The 27,880-nt window shown below is 40.9% G+C and overlaps 1 protein-coding gene across 6 annotated transcripts; it reads right to left on the bottom strand.

The window, feature by feature from the left end:
• Positions 1-65: 65 nt before the first annotated feature.
• Positions 66-27,569, bottom strand: ylpm1 (YLP motif containing 1). 6 transcript variants are annotated; one of them, XM_088324902.1, is made up of 23 exons: positions 26,767-27,569; positions 23,349-23,549; positions 23,077-23,265; positions 22,453-22,985; positions 20,516-22,317; positions 19,690-20,431; positions 19,499-19,619; positions 19,322-19,430; positions 19,165-19,245; positions 18,639-18,810; positions 18,531-18,554; positions 18,273-18,454; positions 17,964-18,121; positions 17,827-17,889; positions 17,612-17,731; positions 17,217-17,393; positions 17,067-17,150; positions 16,915-16,998; positions 16,776-16,850; positions 7,129-7,180; positions 1,754-1,881; positions 699-878; positions 66-289 (listed from the first exon to the last, which is right to left on the bottom strand). In XM_088324902.1, the coding sequence occupies exons 1-22, from the start codon at positions 27,289-27,291 to the stop codon at positions 732-734; spliced, it is 5,769 nt and encodes a 1,922-aa protein (XP_088181028.1). In that variant the 5' UTR covers positions 27,292-27,569; the 3' UTR covers positions 66-289; positions 699-731. The 6 variants fall into 6 exon arrangements, with proteins under 6 accessions (XP_088181028.1, XP_088181027.1, XP_088181023.1 ...); XM_088324901.1 differs by having other exon boundaries at positions 19,690-21,865; positions 21,947-22,317; XM_088324897.1 differs by having other exon boundaries at positions 19,690-22,317.
• Positions 27,570-27,880: the final 311 nt, after the last annotated feature.

Below are 27,880 nucleotides of genomic sequence, written 5' to 3'. Positions count from 1 at the left end.
TCATTTTCTTTTCTGTGATGAGCAGTAGCTTAAGTAAAAGGAAAAACTGTTGTGAGTCTGCAAAGTGGTTATTTAAAGTGTGTGAAACTTTATTGTTTCATTACAGTCGACAAGAAACAAGCAGATACAGTTATATAAAACACCAAAAATTCATGTTACACTACTAGGGTGCTGACCTACAGCTTAAAAGAAAAAAGAAAAGAAAAGCTGGAGCCATCTTTGTCGAGGAAAAACAACTGACTGACTGAAGTTTCTGAAGTATCTTATTTGTGTTTTCTGGTCTCAACACCTGCAAAACAAAACAAAAACAATCAGACTCAGACACAGGAATATTTGTCAAATACTTTGCGATGCTTCCACTACAAATAGATATTTGTTTTTATATTTACAAGCTTCATGCCTTAAACAAAAAATGACTTATTTCAATTAAGCGAATGCAATGTGAACGTTTAATTCTTTGATCATAAAAAAACAAAAACGGTTTGATTTTTCTCAATTACTGGCTCGAAGTAGGAGCTATTTCCTATTTCGTGTGTTTTAGCCATGACAGTTCAAATTATTACTTTATCGCCATCTTGTGGAATCTTAGCGGTACTATGGTATAAACATTGATATACTTGAAACCCCTTTTTGCTGCTCACCTTGACTTTCAGCTACAAGTGAATATGTGACTTGATAGAGAAAAAAGAGATACAAACCTTCAAATAAAGAAAATAAAAAAAGGCGAGCCTTTAGAAATATTTAGTCCGGTTGAGTGCTTTCTGCGCAAGCCTGCCGCTATCGTCTGTGATTTTTTCCCAGTCAGTTTGGCCCACCACGAAGCCGATGGCGCGCTTGCGATCCACATCCTTTTGCTCTTCCAGATCGGCCCATCTTACCTAAAATGTAAAACGCGTGAAATGTATTAAACACAACAAAGAACAGGGATCTCACTCTCCATTAAGTTAGGGGGACATTGGATTTTCTACAAAAATATTTCACTGATTCCATTTTTTTTGGTTTGTTGGTGATAGGAATGAGTGAGGAGGTGTTGTGAAAAGACAGTGGGATGTTGGACGCGTTCTAAGGGATGGGGAGGGCACTCGTATGATGCGGCAGGGGTAAACCAGTGAAAGCTGTCAGGCCCTGCTGTTGAACAGAAGAGTGTGTTGTGTCACCCTGACCCGAGTGAAATGGCCGCTTTCTTGTGTCCCGTGTCATCTAGAAGGACGAAAGCATGACCGACTTGGGTGCCGAGGTGCTTAACCTGTTTGGGTGTTTTGGCATTTGGGTTGGCCATGGTCCCCAAAAAATTTCGTGTATGTTTTTTGCTACTTTTCCCCCTTTTTATTTTCTAGTTTTTGTATGTGTTTGTCTTCTTTTTGGTCACCCCTCTCGAGGGATATGACCAGGGTAGGTAGGTAGATGTTTCAACACGAGATTAAAAAAAAAAACATCCATAATGGATAAATAAAATAACATTACAACCAAAATAAGACTTAATAAACCAAATATGTGAGTAGAAAACTCTTACTATTCAGATTCAAATGTGTGTAACTTTGTTAACATGACTGGAACTTTTTGTTAACATGAACTTGTCTGAACATGGCTTCAACCAAAATAATTTATTGAAACATAAAATTTGATCTGCACTTTTGTGGCTGAAAGTGGCAGCTAGCAATCAAGTTAGGTGACTGCAGTGCTTCTCAAATATCTAATAAGCAGTCTTCCTAATAAAGCTTCCTAATAAGCAGTAATGTCAATGTTTATTTACCCTCTTCTTTCCCGGCTGAGACTTGCGAGTGGCGTAGTCGTCCGGCAGCTGAAGGTAATCCTCCATGGCTGCCAAGTCACTGCTGTCACGCTTCCTCTTACTGCCGCTCCCCAAACCGTCCAGCTTGTCTGAAGAAATGGACCGTCTCTCATTAGCTTACTACTTGCAAAATCATCTTAGCATTTATTGATGAAAAGTAGAGTAGGGTCCCTGGTTGAATTTACATCAATCATGTAATCATTCAATAGCAATTCTTTAACAATGCAAAAATGTTTATCGTTTAACAATGCACTTTCCAAATAATAAAAATGTACCGTCTTACTAAGAGTATAATACGCACTCAAGTATAACTCGTAACCCCCATTTTTTTTAATCAAAAATCGATATAAAATTTAGTTTCACTTCATGCAATGGGAATTAGGCCAGAGTCGCAGCGGTGAGAGCGCCAAATCCTTACCGCTGGACCACCAGTAATATAAATAACATTTGAGAAGGTTCGAGATTTTATCTCATCATCAGACCATTTTAATTCACAGTACCAAAAGAAAATGTACGATGCATTTATTTGAAGTGCAATTCATCATCAGAAACACCGAAGAGTTGTGTCCCGTGTCGGGCTTTTTTCGCGTTCATTTATATTTTTTTATATTTTTCTTCATTCTCTAAAATTCTGGCACCATGACTGAAAATAGCGAGATAATGAGATAAAACCTAATGCCTTTTCAAATGTTATCTAATCACTGGTGGTCAGGTAGTAATTTAGTGACCATTCAGCCCATCACACATCCATTATCCATCCATTATTTGCACCGCGTATCCTCAGTAGGGTCGCGGGGGGTGCCCATCCCAGGCATCTTTGGACAGTGGGGAGGGGACACCCTGAACTGGTTGCCAGTAGCAAGGCACACAGGGACAGACAATTCGCTCGCTCATTCACACCTAGGGACAATTTTGACCGGCCAATTAACCTGACATGCATGTTTTTGGAATGTGGGAGGAAATGGGAGTGCCCGGAGGAAACCCACACAAGCACGGGGAGAACATGCAAACTCCGCACAGGTAGGTTGGTAGCTGGGTTTGAACCCATGACCTCAGAACTATGCCGAGCACGCGCTAACCACCGCGCCGCCCGCCCATCACACAGATTTTGATTATTTTCTCCAAAATTTTGTTGACATGCATATTATAAGGATATGTTTTGTCATCTGAGTGAATGTAAATTGTAATATCAGAATGATAAATTATTGATATTAAATGGTAATTTTTCCAATTTCTCAATTTTCGTAAAAAATAAGTTTAAAAAAATTGTTAAACAAATAAAAAATGAATGCATATTGTACTGGTTCAACTATAGCAAACATGTTATAACGGATTTTTAAAATGACTTCTACATTTTTCTGGGGTAAAATAATACATTTTGACAACTGTCCAACTGCATCCACAGAAAAGCTGTAATTGTTGCTGCATAAAAAGCTACTTTAGGGGAAAAACATTGTCTATCTATGTAAAACCTCTGTTTTTCATTATACACTGGAGATAAAAATTACAGAACAATTTATAAACAATTGAATATTTCTAAAAAGAAATTCCATTTTCACTGCTGAACAGTTTGAGGACATTTTGTTTGCCAAAAATGCACTGATCAAAATTAGAGAACAGTTTTTGGTGCAGCCCACTTAATGGTGCTTATATAGTGCATCCGGAAAGTATTCACAGCGCTTCACTTTTTCCACATTTTGTTATGTTACAGCCTCATTCCAAATTGTATTAATTTAATCTCTTATCTCAAAATTCTACACAAAATACTCCATTATGACAATGTGAAAACGTTTTTTTTTTTAACTTTTTTAAAATTTATTAAAAATAGAAAACCAAGAAATCACATTTACATAAGTATTCACAGCCTTTGCTTAATACTTTGTTAATCCACCTTTGTCAGAAAATACAGCCTCAAGTCTTTTTGAATATGATCCCACAAGTTTAGCACACCTATCTTTAGGCAGTTTTGCCCATTCTTCTTTGCAATAAGTCTCAAGCTCAATCAGGTTGGATGGGAGATGTTTGTGCACAGCTAATTTCAGATCTCTCCACAGATGTTCGATCGGATTCAAGTCTGGACTCTGGCTGGGCCACTCCAGGACATTCACGGAGTGGTTCTGAAGCCAATCTTTTGAGATCTTGGCTGTGTGCTTTGGGTCGTTGTCCTGCTGAAAAATGAACCTTCGCCCCGACCTGAGGTCAAGAGCGCTCTGGAGCAGGTTTTCATCCAGGATATCTCTATATATTGCTGGATTCATTTTTCCTTCTATCCTGACTTGTCTGCCAGTCCCTGCTGCTGAAAAACATCCCCACAGCATGATGCTGCCACCACCATGCTTCACTGTAGGGATGGTATTGGCCTGGTGATGAGCGGTGCCTGGTTTCCTCCAAACATGGCGCCTGGCATTCACACCAAAGAGTTCAATCTTTGTCTCATCAGACCAGAGAAATTTGTTTCTCATGGTCTGAGAGTCATTCAGGTGCTTTTTGGCAAATTCCAGACGGGCTTCCTTTTACTAAGGAGTGGCTTTCGTCTGGCCACTCTACCATACAGGCTTGATTGGTGGATTGCTGCAGAGATGGTTGTCCTTCTGGAAGGCTCTCCTCTCTCCACAGAGGAACGCTGGAATTCTGACAGAGTGACCATCGGGTTCTTGGTCACCTCCCTGACTAAGGCCTTTCTTCCCCGATCGCTCAATTTAGAAGGCCGGCCAGCTCTAGGAAGAGTCCTGGAGGTTCCAAATGTCTTCCATTTACGAATAACGGAGGCCACTGTACTCATTGGGACCTTCAAGGCAGCAGAATTTTTTCTGTATCCTTCCCCAGATTTGTGCCTCAAGACAATCCTGTCTCGCAGGTCTACAGACAGTTCTTTTGACTTGCTCTGACATGCACACTCAACTGTGGGACCTTATATAGACAGGTGTGTGCCTTTCCAAATCATGTCCAATCAACTGAATTTACTGCAGGTGGACTCCAATTAAGCTGTAGAAAGATATCAAGGATGATCAGTGGAAAAAAGATGCACCTGAGCTCAATTTTGAGCTTCATGGCAAAGGCTGTGAATACTTATATAAATGTGATTTCTTAGTTTTCTATTTTTAATAAATTCAAAAAAAGTAAAAAAAAACGTTTTCACATTGTCATAATGGAGTATTTTGTGTAGAATTTTGAGATAAGAGATTAAATTAATACAATTTGGAATGAAGCTGTAACATAACAAAATGTGGAAAAAGTTAAGCGCTGTGAATACTTTCCGGATGCACTGTATAGCACGTTGTGCTAATTACCTTATTTATGTGTCAACTCCTATTTAACTGGAATTCCAAGTAGGGCTGTTCTAAAGTGACTGAAAGCCACAGCAGGTTGCCCAGATAAAAGCGAAAGGGATGACCCAAGAATATCACATCTTTACAAAACTACAAACATATTCAAGTCGCCCAAGAAGGATGATCGCCCATGAAAAAAAAAGACAAGAGAGTGCTGAACATGGTAAGGATCGAGATCCGCAGGTTCAAGAGCGTTTCGGGCCCCGGTGCTGTGGAATGCTCTTCCCCCTGAGATTTGATCCGCAACCTCAGTGGAACTGTTTAAATCTTGGCTTAGAACACACTTCTATTCTCTAGCATATGAATAACCTATATTTTTATGTTAACAATATCTGTGTATTATTTGTTATTGGAACATCCATTCCAGCCTGGTCATCCTGGGAGGGGGATTACCTCAGGTGCGGTCCCTTCTCAAGGTTTCTTCATTATCCTCATGTTGAGGATTTTGCCCTCATGTAGGTTTTAGATCAGGGGATGGTGTAATAATAGTCCCACAAACGTTTTTGGAACAGTAAACACTCTCTCAGAGACTCTTAGCCAACCAGAATGCAGAACACACGTATACAAAATCATGCATGGACTTGCTCCCTCATATCTTTCGGATTTAATTTCCCCCTATGTTCCGGTCCAGAGCCTTCGCTCTGAAAAAGCTGGTCTACTAATGATCCCAAGAGCCAAGAAGAGATCCGCAGGTTTGAGAGCGTTCTCCATCCGGGCACTGGTGCTGTGTGGAATGCTCTTCCCCCTGAGATTCGATCTGCAACCTCAGTGGAATTGTTTAAATCTAAGCTTAAAACATACTTCTATTCTATAGCATATGAATAGCCTATATTTTATATTGACAATGTATGTGTAGCATTTGCCCTCATGTAGGTTTTAGATCAGGCAATAGTGTCATAATAGTCAGTGGTTTGCAATAACCTGTGGTCTGTGCAGCCCTTTGAGACTCTTTGTGATTAAGGGCTATACAAATAAACATGACTTGACTTAAAAAAAATTTGGACTAAAGGCCAACACTGCGGTCGCCAAACCTCTAATCAGTAAAAACAATCAAAATGCGAGACTGAGCTTGGCTGAGGAGCATGTTGTGCGACAGAAGAGAACTGGTCCAGAGTTCACTTCAGTGATGAAAAGAAATGTATTTGGGTCTGAAGGGAGACATTTTGTTTGGCGAAACAATGAAGAACTAAACCAAAAGTGTCTAAAAAAAAAAGTTAGAGTAAGGTGAAGGAGGAAGTGTTATGGTTTGGGGTATGTTTACTGCAGCCAGAGTAGGGCCTCTTGTACAGCTACATGGCCGAGTGAATGCATATTTGCGTCATCGCTAAATCAGCCTGCAGTCTTCATGCAGGACCATGCTCAACGTCACATAGAAAAACGTGTAGAATTCAGATTTTTCCTTTCCAAAGTCATTGTTCTCTAATTTTGACTATTGTGTTCTCCAATTTCCCCGAGTGACAAGGCCGATTTCTGGTGTCCCATTTCATCTGGAGGGACGAAAGCATGACCACCTTAGGTGCCGAGGTGCCTAACTTGTTTCGGTGTTTGGGCAATTGGGTTGGCCATGGTCCAAAAGATTTTTGTGCGTGTCTTTTGCTATTTCTTTTCTCTTTTATTTTCTTTGTCATTGTATGTGTTTGTCTTGCTGTTGGTCACCCCTCTTGAGGGATATGACCAAGGTAGATAGATAGAGAGTGTTCTCTAATTTAAATCGTTTTCTGAAAAATATTTTTGGGGTGAAATGCCCTTGGTCTTTTTGTGAAAAGAGTGTTGTAGTGCCGTGATAAAGACACAATAAACTGTCATTTAGCTATAGAACAGCGACAATGGTATTATTTCAAAATCATTCCTTTTTTAATATCAGTTGTTCTCTAATTGTGATCTCCAGTGTATGTAAACATTTTTTATGGTTGTAATAGTTTAGTCTGTAACACATTCACTGCTAATAATGCTATACCATAAAAGCCAGTCATGGAAATAAAACTAAACTAATGCAGGTCAACTTACCAAGTTTTGCTTCCGATGTGTCCATCTCCCATTTGCTTTTTGGAATGTAGCCCTAGATCATGTGAAAAGACACTCCAAAAGTTAGACATTTTGAAAATACAAGGCAGACATGAGGGAAAGAAAAGGATTAGATAAAAAAGATAGAACAAACAAAAGACACTGGCCCATAAGGCCAAGTGATAGAAAAATTGAGCTAAAAAAACAAACAAGATAAGGAGGGAAAACATTGAAAGAAATACGCATGGTCATTTTTGTTACTAGCACAGCAATCAACGCAAATGTGAATTTCTAAATGAGGAGTTATTTGTAACTTCTTGTCCTTTGTTTAATGTGTTTACTGGTTTTATGTCATTGTTGAGTATAACAAGTATAACTGGCAACATATAGAAAAACACATCAATTGCATGAGTCGTCAACATTGACACTTGTAAAAGTAAGATAAGTACAGCAACGGTACACAAAATGTAAACAGTTTTGGTGGGAAAAATGATCACAGCTGACAAAAAGCCTGTCAGAGGTAAAGTGAAAAACACATTTGGAAGATCACTGACAATGTTTGAAAATGTTTTATACTGATATCCAATACAAAGTGTGGGCAAGATACGTGACTCAATTGAGTACATGTGTGCCACTGTGAAATATGAAACAAGTCCCCCCCAAAAATAGTTTTGACAAATGTAGAAGACAGATTCTCACTTTTAATATATTAAGGACCAGGTAATACAAATATTCATTGACGTTTGAAATTACATGTACGAAATTGATCAATAGTCGGAATCCAGAGAACATAACATAGGTATATATTTGGTGGGTGTCAATATAAGACAATATAACAATTAAAAAATATGATTTTTAGAAGACAAGGGACTGAATTCAAATAAATTTGTTCAAGGAAAAAAAGTATGATGTGTGCAATAAAAGAAAAAAGCTTTACTATATGTACAGTAGTGTTCCAGCTTTCAAACTCAATCCTTTACAGGTCAAGATCTGAATCGGTTGAGGCCTGAAAGTATTTTTCCCCGTAAGAAACTGTTAACACATTAATCTGTTCAGTAAAACATGTGTGTAACCAACAATTTAGTCCTAATCATATATATATATATATATATATATATATATATATATATATATATATATGTGTATACATCCATGCATCATCTGTACCACTTATCCTTAGTAGGGTCACGGGGGTGCTGGAGCCCATCCCAGCTACGTATATACAGACATAAAATGATTAAAAATAAGAATACCATGATAAACTGCTTTTATGACATTAACATACCTTTGAAGTGGCGTGTGAAGGCACTTTTGGCTTCATTTGTAATTATAGTATTGGCTCGTATTTTCTTTCAAAAAAAAAATAACCCGGCCTAATTGCAATTTAACACTTACAGAAGCATACATTCTTTGATCACTTATTTGTTTCATTTTGCCTCTCTATTTTACTCCAAAACGATTACAAAAAACTTTGTGTCCCCCATACCATGTAAAAACTCATTTTTGTCCTCTCACTATCTTTTGATTAAGTGGAAGATTGGTTAATGTGTCTTTGTGTTTTTTTTGCTGAGCAGAGGAGGGAGGGTTTGGGGGCACATTGAGCACAGGTATGGTTTAAGACAGATTGCAAAACGAAGGACAAAAAGGAAAATTTAAAAAAATGAGACAAAGCAGGACAATGATCCATATTTGGACTTATTTTAAATATATCAAGAGCTCCAAACCATCCTGCATTGTCAATTACTGACAGAAGAATCTGAATAGGTCGATCAAAGCTCAGCACTTTGTGTTCCTAAATGCCAAAATTCAGGAGAGACTAAAAATATTTTTGATTTTGTTACACACTTTTTAATTTAGAATTTTGCGTGTTTTTCGGTCAAGATCGGTAAAAAGTTGAATTGTAAATAGCGTATTTTCACGTCTATAAGGTGCACCTAAAACCCTTTATTTTTTTCAAAAGCTGACCATGCGCCTTTTAATATGGTGGGCCTTTATATATGGATCAATATTGAGTCGCAAGGTCTCACAACTAAAGGCAAGCAACCACCGACTAGATTTCCCCCTGTAGGCCAAGTAGTCCGCGGTGTATGCTGGGACATGTATATCGGCGCTTCATTTCCCAACCAATGTTGCAATCATCATTTGAATCAGTCACTATAAGCTTAAGTTATTCGGAGGTAAAGGAGGCGGGTCCTTTTTAGCATTAACGGGCTCGGATAGACTAAAGCGGGGCAAAACAAAGCTTGCAATTTGCCGAAAAAGATGAATGTGAATCACATTTTAGGTTGCTCTACAGCAAAGGTGTCAAACAGGCGGCCCGCGGGACGGATTCAATCCCATAGCGGGCCTGATCTGGACTAATATGCGACAGCACATAGAGAAGCGCAAGAGAAAAACAAGCTGCAGGTTAAAATATGTCAACTTGATGTTGCCAAAGCCAGGTGCCTCTCACAAAGACACTACTTGTATTTATTTCTCTCTCTCCCTCTCTCTTTTCCACCCCTTTTCTCCCACTCTGTCTCTTTCACTCTCTGTGTCTCTCTTTTTCTCTTCCTTTGTTGCTCTTTGTCTCTTTCTCTCCCTGTGTCTTTTAACCTCTTTTGCTCCAACTTCCTTTTTTCCTTTTCTCTCTTTTTTCTTTCTCTCTTCATACCCTTTGCACTTTCTTTTCTCTTTTCTCTCTTTCTGTCTTTCTATTTCTCTTTGGATTTATTTCCTCCTCTCCATTTCTTTTCCCCTCTCTCTCGCGACTTTTTATCTTTTGTTTCTCACGCTCTCTCTCATTTTCTTTCTTTGTCCCACCCTCTCTCCTTTTCCCTCCCTCTTTCTCTTATTTCTTTATCTCTTTTTCTTTCTCTTTAATCTAGTAGTCCGGCCCTCGACAGAATGTTTGTTCTATTGTGTGGCCCCCAAGCTATTTACCACACTTACGGATGTAAGAGGACCATGGTTGCGTATTTTTATTGAACGTGATGGCTGCAAGAAAACTTTGGTGAGCTACCGCGGCTTTATATATTCCCAGTATCTTGTTTCAGACTGATCTTGATGTTTCTGTGACGAGTCTATTTTGCAATTCAATTCAAGGTGTTTATTGTCATATGTACAGTAAAAAAAACACGTTTCCCTGCACAATGAAATTCTTACTTTGCTGTCCACACAGTTGCCAGCGAAAAAGAAACTAGAAACGAATAAATTGTCAGCATTTCTTGAATCCCTAGAGTTTAACCTTCCTAATGATATGTGGAATGACGCATTTGAGTATTTGGTGACATCGAACAGACTCCGTGTCCGTACGTGTCTGAGACACGTAGTTGCTGCTTTGCAAGCCGTCGGAATGTTAAGGGGTTAATAAATTTGACTAAACCGTCTGACTGTTTTGTTGACGTTCCCATTGTAGCGTCTTATAGTCCGGTGCGCCTTATGTATGGAAAATATAGGACCAAAAACTATTTTTGGGGGGGTGTGCCTTATAACCCAGTGCGCCTTGTAGTCGTGAAAATATGGTAGTTAAAATTCTTGTATTTCATTTTTTTTTTTTAACACTAAGGATTTAATATTTCTAATTTAATTTTGTTGAGTACCGTAAATTCCGGACTATAAGCCGCTACTTTTTTCCCAAATGTTCAGCCCTGCAACTTATTCAGTGAAGGGGCCAATTTATGTAATTTTTCCAATGGCCACCAGCGGCATTGGAGTATAAAAGGTATGATTAAGACCAGTAGAATATGTGCGCCAAGAAAGACTGCAACCTTTAAGTTTATGCATACATTGCCTGTACAGGAAAGGTACGTTCCGATAATGAGGAAGACGCCCTTGATGGCGATAGTTATGAGGAGGAAGTTGAGGACGATCTACCGTGAATTTCACAATCAGGGGATGCTTTCTTTTGACAGACACGTTTGATGCATTGCGAACGTGATCCTACTAGCGTGTTGGTACCTTTCAAAGGAACGGTTTGGGATGAAAGTTATATTATTATTATTAAAGCTTTGAAAACTATCTTGGTGTACCGTCATTCTTCGTAAATAAGTGTAACCATGTGTAATATGTATTTGCAACTGTATATTTTTGTAATGTATTTATTTTAGAGATTTATTCTGTTATGTGTTCTACGAGCGAATCAAAAAGAAGGGGCGGAGCAAACGCGGGCTGATGGGAAGAGGGGTAAAGCTGAATTACCGATAGATCTGTCTGTTGTCGCAGAGGACAATAGTGGATATATATTTTTCCCACCCTTAACTTTGGAAATATACATTTTGTTTCCTTGGATTACTTTCAACGGGACCCGGACTTTACAAGTCTGCATCATACGTTAATCACGGGTATCATTTTCCATTCATGCCGATTGTGGTTCTTAGATTGTCTACTATTTATTTATGTTGGGATATGATATTACGAAATTGTTTAAATGATGTTAAAAATGTCGGAAAAATTGTTAAAATGTCATATTGTCAGTTATAACGAAATTGTGAATATGCTTGGTTTGCTGTTGGGATTGTCGAGGGGGGTTGTTCGGACCTCACATTGTTTGTTTGCCGTTATCAGTGTCAATAAATTTGTTCAAACCAAAAACAATCGTGGAACTTACAGCCTGGTCTGGGTTAAACTTGTGATTGTATCACAAGTTTTAATGCGTGCGCACGCGGCTTGTACAGAGGTGCGGCTTGTGTAAGTACAAAAGGGGCAAATCACTTAAAAAGTGGTGGGTGCGGCTTATAATCACGTGCGCTCTATAGTCCGGATTTTACGGTAGTTTGTTTTTCAGGGAGTCTGTGTTGCTTGACTTTAAAGTTGCTTAATATAAAAAAGTTTAAATTAGTTAAAAGTTCACTGTTGAGTGAAAAAATAAAGGCTAGTATACAGGGATCAGAATTTTCCGCGGATTTCCGCTGTTGTGTTAGGCTCCGCCCTGCTTTATTCCTGGACCCTGGCTATTTCAGCTGAAAATGAAAATCTCCATTCTGATCCCTGAGTATAATACATTTGATATTTATGTATTACATACATAATTATTAATGGAAAAAATAAGTTGTGCTTAACAATATTGTATCTGTCGACTTATACGTTTTTCCCACATTTTAAGTTTTTTGATCATTTCAAATTGTGCCCGCTGCATAATATTCCCTGCGTCGTAAGCTCCCCTGCTTACGACCATTCGAGTTACGAAAAAAGGTAGATTCGAACATTTTTTCGGGATATCGAAAAATACTTGGACATTGCTGTAAGTTGATTTTTGTATTGTTTGCACCTTTTTTCGAGTACAGGACATTACTGTAGGGCTTATTTCCGCCTCTACCAATGTGTGGTCACCCAGCATCCACCCCGAAAAAGAAATCCGCTTCCTCTTCCTAGTTTGTGTGTAAAAATACTGTACTCAATCTCCAGCACAATAAGAATTTTTTTATAGTTTAATATCTCATGCATACATTCACATGGTTATTGTAAAGTGTAAAGAAGAGGCTAGCCATTTCCTTTGAAATAAAAGTGGAATAAGAAAGCTTTATGTGGTTGAGAAAAATCATTATAATGCTTTTTTCGGCCACTTTTGGAGGAGGAAGTCGCTTAACTGTTAAAGCCCATCTTTCAAAAGTAAGTTAAACTTAACTTTATTGATCTTTATAGAGCATATTATTTTATGAAATGTTTATTTTTCTAGTACAAAACAATACAGGTTACTTATACAAGCCTTAAACATACTTATATAAACCTTAAACATACATTCCGTACAAAATATAGCACTGAAGCAACAAATTCAACTTACGAACGATCGTCTCGTTAGTAAATAGAGCAGCGTCTGTATATGAAAATGTTTCCAAAATAAGCTTTTTCTTTTTTTGCACGCCCAGACTGTCCACCAGCCGGAATCACACCAAGTGCTATGGGGTACACTGTTCTTGTTTGGCCTAGGCTCGTCATTAACAAGCTCTGTCAGTTCTCTTATCACCTGTAACAATAGCCTTGTGTGTGCTTCTTTACTCTTCCAGACATGAACAACTTATAGGTGGAACAATGGGTCTTTTATGACGGATACCAATTCTTTGATTAAACGTTTTAAAGAACCCACTACTGGCTTTAAAAGCAAAGCCCTTGTTTTCATAATCAAAATTCTCCTTGCTGCCTCTTTTTTTTAAGATAATAGATTTCTAATATATTTTCTGCAGGGTCAGCTTGACTCAAAAGCTGAAATTAAGAAGAGAGCAAAGGCAATTTTTGAAAATTTGAGCTGAAAGTCAAATTAGTCGAAGTTGGAGACATTCGAAAGGTTAGGCACCATTTTAGTTATCAATGTCTGTTTGATTCCAATAAAAAATATTAAAATGCACCTGCTCTATTCGTAGTACAGTAGGACCTCGCTACTTCGCGGTTCCACGTTCGCGGGTTCAGAACTTTGCGGGTCCCCAAAAAAAAAAAATTAAAATAAAAATTGCTTAATTTTTTTTAAGCATTTTTAAAGGGGCGTCGCTACTTCGCGGATTTTCACTTTTCGCGGGTAGTTTTGGTCCCCATTAACCGCGATAACCGAGGGATTACTGTATACTTCAAATGATTTTTAAGGATTCAAATGTTTTTACAGTGGGACCTCGCTACTTCACGCTTTGACGTTCGCGGATTCAGAGCTTCGTGGGCCTAAAACATAATAATAATAAAATAAAATAATTAAAAAATATATATAATTTTTTTTTAAAGCATTTTTGAAGGGGCGTCGCTACTTCGTGGTTCCATGTTCGCGGGTTCAGAGCTTCGCAGGTCTAAAAAAATACTAATAGAATTAAAAAAAAAAAAAAATTAAGGTGCGCCGCTACTTTGCGGATTTTCACTTATCGCGGGTGGTTTTGGTCCCCATTAACCGCGTTAACCGAGGTCCCACTGTATTTGAACAAACAATTGCAAATATATAGAAGACAAATCTTAATACAATAATCAAGTTTGTGTCAAAAGCACAACCTTGTGTGGCAGTAAGAGGTGCTTTAAAATGCCTGAATTTGAAATCAGGCATTTTAAAAGAGTTTGCACTTTAGAAATGAAATTAGATGATCTGCATTTATATAGCGCTTTTCAAGTCAATGACTTCCCAAAGCGCTTTACATTGTGCTTCACATTTCCCAATAGCGGCCGTGATCTGTGCAGCCATGTAAGGCGCTAACCTGCTTATTGGGGGTATTGGGGGTTCAGTGTCTTACCCAAGGACACTTCGACATGTAACACGGACAAGCCGGGATTCGAACTGGGATCCCTTAATCCTAAAGCGATCGCTCTACCTCCTGAGCTACTGCCGTCCTGAAAAAAATTTAATTAAAGTACAAAATTACATTTTAAATGGGAAATCATCCCATTTAAAATGTAATTATTTTTATCTCATTTTATGAGAAAAAAGAAAGGGTTGCGGAGGCAGATACATTTGCAAATTATAAGTGTATTTTTCGCTATCTTACTAGAAAATAAACAGGTAAAATACATAGTGAGAAAAAAAAAAAAAAAAAAAAGACAACAACATATCAAAAAACTCACCCATACAGCTATAACCCATATCCTTAAAAAAATGATGAATTATTTTCAAGACATTTTGAGGAGAACAACTTTATATATTCAACTAAGGCTACAATTTAAAATATTAAATAAACTGGAGCTAGTACATTTATTAAAACATTTAGCATGGGAGGTGTGCCTTGAGATTTTTCCAATTAAAAAATGTGTTAAAGTTTTTATTAAAGCTGCTTAAGCACTTCTCATCCTCTGTGTAATTGTCTGCTCATGCATCAACAATGCAGTCTGACCAGAAAGTGTAAATACAATAGGCGTGACCGATATAATTGTTTAAATAACTTTTTAAGCATAACGTTTCATGTTGCAATTTGTTTCTTTGGTACATAATTTAAGCAAGACATTGACCCATGTCATATTTGGTGACATTTCTACCTGAGAAAAGCCAGGTGAATGACATAGCAACCATTGGGAGTAATTTTTGCCTGAACACACTGTGCAATGAGCATCGAGGGGCAGAGCATTGATAATGGGTGCGCGTGTTTTTTAAGGTTGCATTCATATATTGCCAGGCCAGGCTTCGCAAACAACATGTACAAGCTTGTCCACAAATTGAGGCTAATGACGTCATAACAAGTTACTAAAAGTACACATCTTTGATACAATTGAACTGTGCAGAGTATTGCCTTTTATATTTCTCGCATTGGTTTCCTTCACTTAAGCTGTAGTTATTGAGTAGTTCTTCCAAATGACAGAAACAAATACTGATTTCCATTACTTTTTGTACATACTTCCATTCACCACCATTGTATCATTACTATACTTAATTTGTCAAAAGGCTACAAAATAAGGGAGCTGTTCATTGTTAGAGTAAGACACTTAAGTGTTATTTATCATTCAACTATTCCAGCCCTAGTGCACTTATCACTAATGGACAGTAACATTTGTTAAATTATGAAAAAATAATTTCAGACAACGTCCTTTAGCTCATTGCACATTTTCATATTTTATCAGGATTGTTTTTGCTGGAATATTATGCAAAAAATCGTTTCCTGATTTCGTAGCCCTTGCAAGATGCAAACCATACATGGATTTTAGTCATTGATGGCATATTTTGGATCCTAATTTTGTTTTTAGTATATATAAGTAAGGGCTGAAATGTCTGATGCCAATTACAAGAAGCAGGGTATTTGCCTAAACATAGAAGTTTTGTGTCAGCGTGTTTGCATGTGTAAAACAGAACTAAAAGATCTACAGATACATTACTCACTACCAGTCTACACATAATTACCTGGGAACAGTAACACAACAACAGGCAAATTAATAGTTTAAATACAAATAACAATAATCATGCTTCAAGTGATAAGTAGTGAATAAAAAAGTTGATGTCATTCACTTGTTTCAATAGCTGTTAAAGAAACTCTTAAGTCCTGGATGACCTGAATAAAACCGTCATAGCCACATGAATAATAATGCAAAACTTTCTAGGAAAACATCAGACAAATATTAGTATGAGTCATAATGACTCTACACGTGGGGAAAAAAAGTGATGTTGCTTTTCTGTCAATAAAAAGCCAACAAGGGTCCCTGAAATAACTGAACATTGACAGTCAAATTGGTACTGCGGTTTAAAAGCTTAATATGAGCAACTAATGGAATTGTCATCATTTAGTCCAGGGGCGGGGAACACGCGGCTCTAGAGCCGCATGCAGCTCTTGACCAATAAGAATGCGGCTCTTTGCCTCATCATATTTTCTATATACTGTGACTCTTTGCCTTGTTTCATGTTTAGCTTTTTACCCCCTTAAAACACACTTTAATCCATCAGAGTTAACAATCACATTGGAGTCTGACATTAAGCCTTTAAGAGCCACAAGGTGGTGGCATTGTAAAGCATGATATTGGTGATGTGTGATGCGTTTAGGACCTTTTGAAGCTATTCGCTATATTTAACTTATTATTTTGCATGAAAAGAGCAGGAATTTATTCATACTATAATGTGATAATATAAATGAGGGTATAATGTTGCCACTAGTCTAAAGTTTTAGGTTTCCAATTTTGGATTTAACACTTTGCAGTGTTTAAATATTCTTCTATTCAGTGACCCTTATAGTGATTTCTTTCCTTGACAACTTTATCCATCAACTACAATGTAAATCATGTCCTACCAGATCACCCTCTTCTTCCTCTTCTTTCTTGACCTCCTTGGGCTCATCCTCCGGATTTAAGTCTTCCATTTCCACCTGAAGATGAGGCCAGTTTAGTTGACGGTCAAACAAAGACTAGAGGCAGTCTTGAAGAACTCACCTCCTCTATCGCGGCGTCCTGCAACAGGGCTCGCACATCCAAACGGACCATGTGATGAGGCGTTGGTTCCCAGTGGTGGGACATCTGCATTAGGGATTAACTGTTAACTATTTTCATCCAGAACAACACTTGAGTATGTATTTATCTCATACCTTCATTATATCCTTAAGTGTGCGCGAGTGGGTGTTTCTTTTTGCACAAGTGTGAGTGTCAGCAGTGATTTCAGCAATATAGACCTTGACAGAAGAAATATCAACATTAGGATAGGAAGTGACATTTTTTTGCCCCTTAAATAGACATACCTCAAAACCTTTTGTTTTGGCAATGCTCCAAAATCCATTAAAGTGGCTGACCCTTTCGTTAATGGTGTCCAAAATGATAAAAGGGAAAAAGCCATCTTCTAATGTCTTTTTGAACGTCTTCAGCATGCTGGCGCGGTAAGTGTCCTCCAATTGAGGCTCAAACTCATATTCAAGAACCTGGAGATCAACAGGTTATTGTTTTAAGCTTCTAAAATGGTCAAAAATGCTATGCATTACAAAATTGAGTTGGCATACATTACAAAATTACAGAAAATGTTTTTGCTTTAGCAGTCAAAATGTGGGCAGATTTTGGTATTCATAGCAGAAATGAGGAAATACCCTGAATTGAAATAGATTATTTAGATGCATCCTTTTTTTTAACCAATGAACCTCACCCTTTTTTTGACCCTTCTGCCCGTGTCGGGGTCTTTTTCAAGTTTCTCAACCTCAGTCATGAAATAGTCATCCAGAACCAGAACTCTCGGAGGAGCACCACCAGAGTCCACCTCTTTATCCTAAAGATTAAAATAATATTAATTGATTTTTAAAGAAAAATCACAGTTTGGAATTGATCTTGGAATGAAAAACCAACAAACATGACACTACTCACCCGTAAGAGCTTTGCCACATGACTTTTTCCGCTCCCTGGAAGCCCTCTCATGATGACGACAATCTGTCATGACAACAGTTTCAAAATGGGAGATAAAAAGAAAGCAATTTTGCCAGAGAGATTGCGGCGATATATACCCTCTCGGGCCGTGACAGCCTTCCGGGCATTTTGAGAATATCATCGACGTTCTTGATCTCAGGCTTCTTCTCCACGATTGGCACTGGTTGTGGAGGGGGCACCATTGGTGGTGCGGTAGGGAGCCCTCGATGCTCCGTGGAGTAACTTTTTCTGTCTTCTGGAACATATTTTGAAAATTTCAAGTACTTAATGCAACTGTAACTTTGCTCCTAAACTAAATATTTTTTTACCATTCGCAACATATACTAAACTAATATATTTTCTGTCCGTGTGCTCTGAGTGCCAAGTGCAGTAGGAAAGGCCTTTACCAAAAGTTGATGAAGTATGGCCATAGCGCTCGTGCCCTCCACGCTCAGGTCCTTGGCGCTCATTGGGAGGCCTGTCATAACCACCATGTCTTCCGAAAGGATCCTCCTGGTCGCGGCTGCCACTTCGATCCCTCTCTTGGATGTCGTGGCCTCTTTCCCGTTGGCCTGGGCGAAGAGGGGGCCTAAATCAACAGAAAAATAAAACTTGCTTCACTGGTTTGTTTTAATCAAAACTACACATAACCACGATCCAAGTACCTTTCGTCAATCATCAATAGAGAGCTTGAAAAAGACCCCAAAATATTAAACGGATTGATTATTTATAAACTGAACAAACTTGATTAACAGGTTGTAAAAATACATTACCTTTCATCTTTTTCTCTTGGAGGGTATCGTTCCCTTGAAAAACGTTGTTCGTAATCTGGTGGATGATTTTCTCTGTAAAATTCTCTCTCCCTGTTGTACTCTCGCCGTTCCCTGTAAGGATCTGGCCGTCTGTCATAATATGGATCCCTGCTGTATGGATCTCGAAGAAGTTCTAGTGGCACAGTGGGACAAATGATCAAATAGAAAATTCTACTTATGTACAGTAAGACCTCGGTTATCGAGGTTAATGGGGACCAAAACCACCCGCGATAAGTGAAAATCCGCGAAGTAGCGGCGCGCCTTCAAAAAATAAAATAAAAATAATTTTAAAATTATTTTTTAGACCCGGTTAATGGGGACCAAAACCACCCGCAAAAACTGAAAATCTGCGAAGTACCGACGCCCCTTCAAAAAGGGAAAAAAAATATATATATTTTTTTTACCATTACAGACCGCGAAGCTCTGAATCCGCGAACGTCGAACCGCGAAGTAGCGAGGTCCCACTGTATTTCAAAGTTAAACCCACCTTTTTCATAGCGCCTATCAGGGTCGGGCCTCAAAACAATCCTCTCGCCATAAGCAATCCTTTCCACAGTGTTACCAGGTTCTAAAACATCACATGATTACGTCACACATGACAACCTTTAGGAAGACGAAACGTACTCTGGTTTTCCTCCGCATACCGTGACCATGAGAATAATCGACAGTCTTTGGAGCCAGAGTAGACGCAGTGGCGATACGACTCGTATCCCAAGACTGCGTTTTTGCAGGTTGAGCAGATGCGTTCATGCCCTGCAATACATTTTATATTAAAAAAAAAAGTAAACATGAAATTGTGAGATGAGTGATTAATTAGTTACCTTTAGTGCATTTCTGACTTCAGGAGGGATCTCCAAACCAAGGAGTCCGGCGGGGAGTTCTGATAAAGTGTCGGCATGTGTGGGATGTGATGTAATATCACTCTTCACCTCCTGCAATTCCCTAATAACCAAAGCGAAAAAAGGTTGGGAAATAAATATGCCAATTTGTTTCAATGCCAACAGTAGCCTACCTCATCCGTTTTAATTCCTGGGCAGCCTTCAAGATTATTTCATGCTGCTGCTGGGAAAGCGCGACCACATTTGAACCCAAATGGTCTCCTGAACTCTCTTTAAGGCCCGGTTCACTTTGAAGCGGGATTCTTTCCATAGGTTTGTCTCTGTGAACTTGATAGGCTGGAAAACTTCTCTCTGGTTGTGTGTCATATCTTGATGGACGATCCCAGTGTGGAGGACCTGCTGAATCTTCCTGTCGGGTTGGTGGCTCGTCCGTGTAATCGCTTTCCCGGATTTCCCCTCGCCTACGGTCGTATTCATCAAATGGACGCGGGGGACCTGGTTCTCTTTCTTCACACCACCGACCACCCCGATAGTGCTCTGGGGGTGGTGGTCCTGGATAGTCCCTGTCATGTGGAGAACGCTCTCTGTCCCATTCAGGGTCAAAAAATCTGCCTTCACGAGGAGGGTCATCAAACGGATATGGCCTTTGGTGATCCCCGCGGCTGTAGTCCTCAACAAAATCAAAACCATGTCCTCCTTCCTGACCATGGGGTATGCCTGGACGCATCCTGCCTCTTGCCATCCCACGGCCCATAGGTCGTCTTCTCATTTCACTGTCCCTTTCAATAATCTCGTGCGGCATTGGAGGACGCCTGCCATAAGGTGGCTCCCAATCGTGCTCACGCTCCATGCCTTCATGATGAAGTGGTTCTTCATCAGGATCCATGAATTCTTGTGGTGTTGGCCACCTGCCACCTGGGTGCATTCGGTTAGGAGAATCCTCATTTTCATACATGAAACTACCAGATTCATCCCTGCCCATATCGCCCGAGTCCATACCGTAACTGAATGACTCGCCATCTACAGGCCCATGCAGACCACGGGGTGGATGTCCTCGACCACGCATGAAACCTGGATTGCCCCGTGGTGGACGACCACGGCCAGGTGGAAATGGCGGTCTCATTCCTCTCAATGGAGGTCCACCATCTTGCCAACCAGTTTCCTCTCCTTCATAGTACTCTAGTGGCTCAGTTTCTTCCCAATCATCTTCCATAGGTTCACCTCTTTCCATGGGGGGACAGCCTCTACCCATTGCCGGACCACCTCTCCTAAATGGTGGACCCCCTCTCCCAAATGGTGGACGACCTCTACCCATGGGCGGACCTCCTCTCGGTGGTCCTTCTTGGCCCATCGGTGGCCCTTCTTGGTCCAAAGGTGGCTCATCTTCGCTTATTGGTGGCCGCCCCCTGCCCATCGGGGGACCCCCCCTGCCCATCGGGGGACCTCCCCTGCCCATTGGGGGACCTCCCCTGCCCATTGGGGGACCGCCCCTGCCCATTGGGGGACCGCCCCTGCCCATTGGGGGACCTCCCCTGCCCATGGGGGGACCTCCCCTGCCCATGGGATGCCCCCCCCGCCCCATGGAAGGCACACCCCGGCCAAATGGTGGCCCTCCCCGCCACATTTGAGGCCCACCTCGGTTCATTGGCAGCCCTCCTCGGCCCATTAGCGGTCCACCACGGCCCATTGGCGGTCTGCCCCTTCCCATTGGCAGTCTGCCTCGGCCTAATGGGTGTTCGCCTAAATCTGGGTCAGCTCCATAATTCATACGAGGATATCCTCTGATCATTGGTCCACCTCTACCAGTAGGGGGTCCATTTATAGGTTCGTCGTAATACTCCTCTTCTACTTCGTACTGAGGGTCCTCTGGCATCCAAATTTCTTCAGTTGGTTCATTGTGACCAAAATTCTCATATGAAGCATCCTGCCACTCACCCTGCCATTCCTCTTGCTCTTGGTAAATTTCTTCCTTGGGGGGCATAAAATCATGAGAAGTTTCCTCCAACTCTCCCATAGGTGGCCCGGTGTTTAGTCCTCTGAAGTCACCACCTCCTCTCTGCTCGTGTTCTCTACCTTGCATAGGTCCCAGGGGTTGACCTCGTCCTCTACCCGGTGGGGGACCTACAGGTTCCAGTCTTGACTGCAGCTGTGGATTCATCTCTTTTTGTTCTTGGAAGGAGACTGGAAGCACAGTTGGAGGGGTGCCGTTTTTGGGTGGGCCATTTGGTTTAGGGTAATTCGGTGTATGGACCTGTTTTAATTGCAAAGGAATAGCAGGAGGCTTGGCAGGATTACTGTTAGCTTGTTTGGGTGAACTGCCAATATCCATAGAATTGTCTACCACTGTGCCTGTAGTGTTAGATTGAGGTATTGGTTCATTGGGAATGACGAATCCGACACTTTTCAAAGAATCGTCGTTCATATCTTTACCTGCGTTAGCGCTACCAGTTTTAGTCTGACTCAATGAAGAATCCCCACTGTTGGCTGGTTGTTTGGGGTCTTGTTTGGCTTGAGGTGGGGTTTCTTCGTGTTTTTGTGATGGCACCGAAGGGCCTTCAATGGGAGGCGGTGGCTGGTCAAATCTCGACTGCTTGCCCAATGGAAGGTGTGACGGAGGACGCTCAAACCCAGGAAGACCATCAAAGCGCTGGTTAAATCTTGGAGGCCCATCGAAATGTGAGCGTATCCCTGGTTGATTAAATCTTGGTGGACCGTCAAAGCCCTGTTGAGGTGGCGGAAATGGAGGGGGTCGATCAAAACGCTGATCAAATCTTGGAGGCCCATCAAAAGACTGGTTGAATCTGTTTTTTTGGGGAGTGGGGGTGGTGGAGTAAAAAATATATTTTAATAACAAATGACAAAGAGGTTTAGGTATCATGAGCATGAAACAAGTGACTGATATATATTTACTCGTGTTTTTGATAACAATTACTCACCTTGGACCCCCCATATTGTTGAAGTTTGGTGGCGGAATATTGACAGGGCATGTGGGTCCAATTCCTGGGGTGGCACCTCCGCTAGGTGGAGGTCCAGCAGTTGAAGTGTGCAGAGGAACTGGTGGTGGACCAGATGGTGTTCCAGGTGGTGGACCTTGGGATGTGGTACCAGCAATTACTGCAGCAGGTGTTGGTGGCTGGTTCATTGAAGGTGGCGGAGGCGGTGGCATTTGCATGCCTTGTCCAGGGTAAGCGCCATACTGCCCCATAGCTAGATTGTTATATTGCACCGCAGCGTATGGCACCATTGCAGAGAGGGTGGCGATAGTCTCATGAATGTGGACACTAGTGGCATTCATCTGATCCTGCCACTGCTTCCATTGGTTCTTGTAGTCATGCAGCTGGTCTTTGTGCGGGTATGTTTGAAACTGCTCAGACCACAGTCGAAAAGTAAGCTCCCACTCTTGGAAAAGAGGTGTGAACTGCTGTTTTTGCATTTCGTAATGCCTCAGCTGGATCTCAGCTGGCATTGACTGCAAAGGCAAAAATAGCATTTGATTGATTTCCCAAAAGAGAATAAAGTTTTGGTAATCATAGAAGTTGGTTTTGGGTTTTTCCCCTTACCTGTAAATTTGGAGGTTGCTGAATGAGTGGCTGATATTTTTCGAGTATCTGCTGAAGCTTCTCGTGTTGCGCCATCAGTGCCTGATAATGTAAGCTGACTCTCTGTTGCTGAACCTGCTGCCACTGAGCTGCTGCTGCTTGGAGCTGCTGGAGTCGGGCAGTCTCCTCTGGGTCTTGAGTTTTGTTGGGCTTCAAAGAGATGCCAAGACCCACGATGTGAGTACTGTCAAGCAAAAGCAAGCAATCCACAAACACATTGCCAAGAAACTAACCTCAGGAGGCGGGGGAGGGGCGGGCTTTTCCTCCTTCGGTGGAGGCGGAGGAGGCGCACCTTTTGGAGGCTCTGGTGGAGGAGGAGGCTGACTCGCATTACTTTTGGGAGGTTCGGCATTTGTTTGATCCTGCTTGGCTTTCTCTTGCTTGAGTTTTTGCAGATTTTCGAGATGCTGCTTGTACCAAACTTGTTGCTGATCCTGTGTGAAAATAAACTACTTTCATATTTACCAAGCTCATAAATTAAATGACAAAACAATAATCTGTGAAAAAAGTCACACTAATTATTTCAGGAAAACTTTTTATTTCCACCCAATTTTTCTTTCATTTAAACATTAAATTTAACAACATTTAAAATATATTGGACACTGAAAGGGCAGCACGGCGGCGCAGTGGTTAGCGCGTGTGCGGCACAGTTCTGAGGTCATGATATTTAACCTCCTGTGTGGAGTTTGCATGTTCTCCCCGTGCTCGCATGGGTTACCTCCGGGCACTCCGGTTTCCTCCCACATTCAAAAAACGTGCATGTTAAGGTTAATTGGCCGGTCCAAATTGTCCCTAGGTGTGAATGAGCGAGTCAGTTGTCTGTCTCTGTGTGTCCTGCTACTAGCTGGCAACCAGTTCAGGGTGTCCCCTGCCCACTGCCCGGAGATAACTGCAATGGGCTCCAGCACCCCCGCGACCCTACTGAGGATTAGCGGTGCAGATAACGGATGGATGGACACTGAAAGATAGGAAGGCAAGAAGTATTTGCGTGAGCTTTATATATAGTACAGTGGAACCTCGGTTCTCGACCATAATCCGTTCCAGAACCCTGTTCGAAAACCGATTTGTTCGACCACCGAAATCATTTTTCCCATTAAAAATAATGTAACTCGTTTTAATCCGTTCCAACACCCTGAACGTTTACCTTGAATGTTTAACGTAAACATAAAGCTAACCCAGGCTAATCGTACGTTCGCGTTATCGTATCCTTATGAATAGGATTTTTTTACCTTTGTGGTGGTCAGCAGAAGGCGCTCGCACACCTCCTTCATATTTGGCTATTATTTCTTTCTTAAATGCAATAGTTGTACGCACTACTTTTCCTCTTTCACCTGTAGCAACTTTGCTGCCTGCACTGACTTTCTTCGGAGGCATATTAAGGGGCTAAAACCCCCGTACGCCGCTCAGCATCGCACCCTAGCGTACGCACTTACGCATTACCGGCGTTTGAATTCCAATTTTTGACCGAACAGCGAAGCAAGAATTTCTCAAAATTTTTTGTCGGAGACCGATTTGTTTGAACTGAGAGGCGTTCGAAAACCGAGGTTCCACTGTATTTGTTTTCGTCTCCCCATGATGATTATTTTAGTGGTTTGGCTCTCAAGAATACATAAAAGCATGAAAAAGGTCATAAAAATATTTCTACAAAAAACAAAATTCAATAACTAGTTTTGATATGCTTAAAGAGGAACTGTACAGAATTTGGAACTTTTTTACTCGTTGACGACAACTCCTGGCTTGTGCCATTATTGCAGGCTTAATCAGTTAGTTCATGATGCCCGGGGTTTGGGTTGGTGTTTAGGTTCCGCTTAAACAAATAAAAACAGAACCTAGAACAGAGCATGACGTCACTCAACATCACCCCATTTCCCGAACCTAATGTGTTCTGCCCTGATCAGCTATGCTAAAATTAGGATAAAAGTTAGGTGCAGTGGAAAAAAAGGGGGGGACTTTTAAAATATTTAACTTTCAACTTTTTAAGGACACCAACACACCCCACCTTTAATAATTGAGTCAAGTACAATTTTAAAAATGTCTGACTCTACAAATACAGTGGAAGCATTTGAGGGAGATGTATTGTGTATTTTTTTCCAATCTCTTCAATTAATCTCCTCGTGCTTTTTTTGTTGGTTTAGCATAGAGTTACAATTTTAAACTCGAGCCCAACCTTGAATATGGCCTCAAATGTAAATAATTGCATTCGGGTTTGGGCAGGGTATCTCCCGCTCACTTTTTTTTATTGTTCTATTGTTGTAGTTGGCTTGTGTCCTTACAAATAAAATATGACATTTCTGGTTTGCTTCAGGCTCGGTCCCTCATGTGGTCAAGTCAAGTTTAGTTGTATAGCCCTTAATCACAAGGAGTCTCAAAGGGCTGCACAGACCACAGACCATTATTACTAACTTGTTAGTATTATTATTTTGATCTAAAACCCACGTAAGAGCGAGGAGCGTTATCTCGTTATTATTTATTTGATAAACAGTGATATTCATTTTGTGGTTTTTGTTCTGTGAAGAATCCATTGAGGGTTATTTGGCTGTTATTTATTTCATTGATAGTATTTATTTTCTGATTTATGTTCTGTGAATAATCCAGAAGTGTTAATTGATTGTGTTTTTCTGGAAAATACTACATTTTACATTTAGGCACTCCTGCAATTGTCATTTCAAGTCAATTGATCAGGCGAGATCGAGCTTTAATATCCATTGGCCTGGGTCGGGGTTTTTAGGCCCGATCTTACCTCTAGTTTGGATCTCTTACTTAAAGGAAGTGTGTAATATTTAGTGCATCTTATTGGTATAAACACTTTCATTAGGTTAAAAAAAACAAGGCACTGATTTGAATACCAGGCAAAAATACATGAATAATTATAGAAATGTTTATTTGTATCTAAAAAAAAAAACTAATCATACGCCGAGAAAATTTTATTTGTTCTATATAGTGGAATCCACACCTAAGGTTGCTGCAATGTTTGTCATTTTGCTTGCAGTGGCACTGGTTTTTATTCGCAATTGACAGCAGAGCCATTTAGTGGTCAAACATTACACATTGAGGCTTCAAAACAATAACAATACAGGTCATTTAAGAGGATAGTGTCCAAGGAGCTGAGAGATGGTACTCAATAGGACCAAATTCGGGACAAGCAATTCTGCAAAAATCAACAGCAAAATAAGTTTAGGTAATACATGCAATAATTGCATCTCTCATCTCATTAGCTGCACCGCTTGTCCTCAGTAGGGTCGCGGGAGTGCTGGAGCCCATCCCAGCAATCATCGGGCAGTGGGCAGGGGACACCCTGAACTGGTTGCCAGCCAATCGCAGGGCAAACGGGGACAGACAACTCACTCGCTCATTCACACCTAGGGACAATTTGGACCGGCCAATTCACCTGAAATGAATGTTTTTGGAATGTGGGAGGAAACCGGAGTGCCCGGAGGAAACCCACGCAAGCACATGGAGAACATACAAACTCCGCACAGGTAGTCTGGAGCTGGATTTGAACCCACGCAGGAGGTACCCATGACATGAACTGTGCCGCACATGCGCTAATTGCATAGTGTAAAATAATGTGAAAATATAATTTCATATGCTGCTGATATAAACAATTTACCTGATTAAAAATGTAACGAATTGATAGTTGTAGGGTTTTACCTGCAAGTTGGAATGGTCCTCGTCTTTACCGGCTGCATCTTCAGCGTTGTTCGCTTGGGGGGCAGCGTTGGCTGATATAAATGACTGAGGCTGTGGTGGTGGTGCCGGTTTAGTCTCAATCTTATCCGACTGCTGAGGTGGCGGGGGCGGCGGAGGTTGCGAGTGGTCCGATTGATTCGCGACGGAATCCCCCTTTGCGTGAGGCTGCGGCCCGGCGTTGCGTTCCAAATTCCAACCCGGCGTAGGGTAAACCCCAGTTTGTCCCCCAGCGCCGCCGTATACCGGCGGTGCACTACCGTGGTGCAGCACGTTCTGGAGCTGCTTCTGGTGTAACATCTGAAGCTGCTGCATCTGCTGGCGGTGCTGCTCCTCCAGGCTCAAGAACATGGAGCCGCTCGTCGGGGCCGACATGGCGCCGAAATTCGATGTCGGACCCGGGGTGCCTCCGACCGGCATCTTTCGTGGGCCACTGCCCCCGTAGTTCTGCGACTGGGGAGCGCCGTAGTTTCCCCAAGACGGGTACATGGCGTGTAGACTATAGCCTTTGTGTTCACATTCAGCCAGGGCCTCGATGCGAACTATGCTAACGCTTGCTAGCTAGCTGGTGAAAACGTGAGACACTACATTCTATTACACAAAAGGACGACGTATAGATATAAAAACGACTTTTCCGGACAAGTTCCACGCTTATGTCTCACCCAAACACGGAATGTTGAACTTTAATGTTAAGAATGTATATTTTTTTACATCCGTCATTTGGAGAGGCTGTGAATGTTGCTGCGTCCCGCACAGCCGCAAGTGTCGTCACGTATTCGATCAGAGCTACTTCCGGTAATCGAAATTATAACAAACTAATTTATTATTTTTCACTTAGCAATACACAAACATGGGAATGGAGGCAAATGTTATTTTCTGATGTTTATTTTTTTTAATGGACCCAAATCAATAGCGAACAACATTTAAAAGCAAATACAGTACAATGAATTCGCCGAAACTGCGTAACGTCAAATGGAATTACCAGTACAGTCTCGTGAATTAAATTAAATATTGACAAAGACAAAATGTGCAAATAAACCTTGTTGATTTGAAGTCATTTTCCATAAAGCGTCTTCCC

Source organism: Urocampus carinirostris, chromosome 20, assembly GCF_059441175.1.
Source record: "Urocampus carinirostris isolate Australia breed hairy pipefish chromosome 20, RoL_Ucar_1.0, whole genome shotgun sequence".
Classification (NCBI taxonomy): domain Eukaryota; kingdom Metazoa; phylum Chordata; class Actinopteri; order Syngnathiformes; family Syngnathidae; genus Urocampus; species Urocampus carinirostris.
Note: the sequence above shows the minus strand (reverse complement) of the source record. Positions and strands in the feature narration are given on the sequence as shown.

Excerpts from the sequence above, each read along its gene's own strand:
- ylpm1 (XM_088324897.1), bottom strand. The coding sequence starts at position 27,291 with ATGTACCCGTCTTGGGGAAACTACGGCGCTCCCCAGTCGCAGAACTAC. Across the intron at positions 19,620-19,689 it reads CAGGAATTAAAACGGATGAG|GGAATTGCAGGAGGTGAAGA; the intron begins GTAGGCTACTGT and ends TTTGGTTATTAG. Across the intron at positions 19,246-19,321 it reads CGATTATTCTCATGGTCACG|AACCTGGTAACACTGTGGAA; the intron begins GTATGCGGAGGA and ends GTGATGTTTTAG.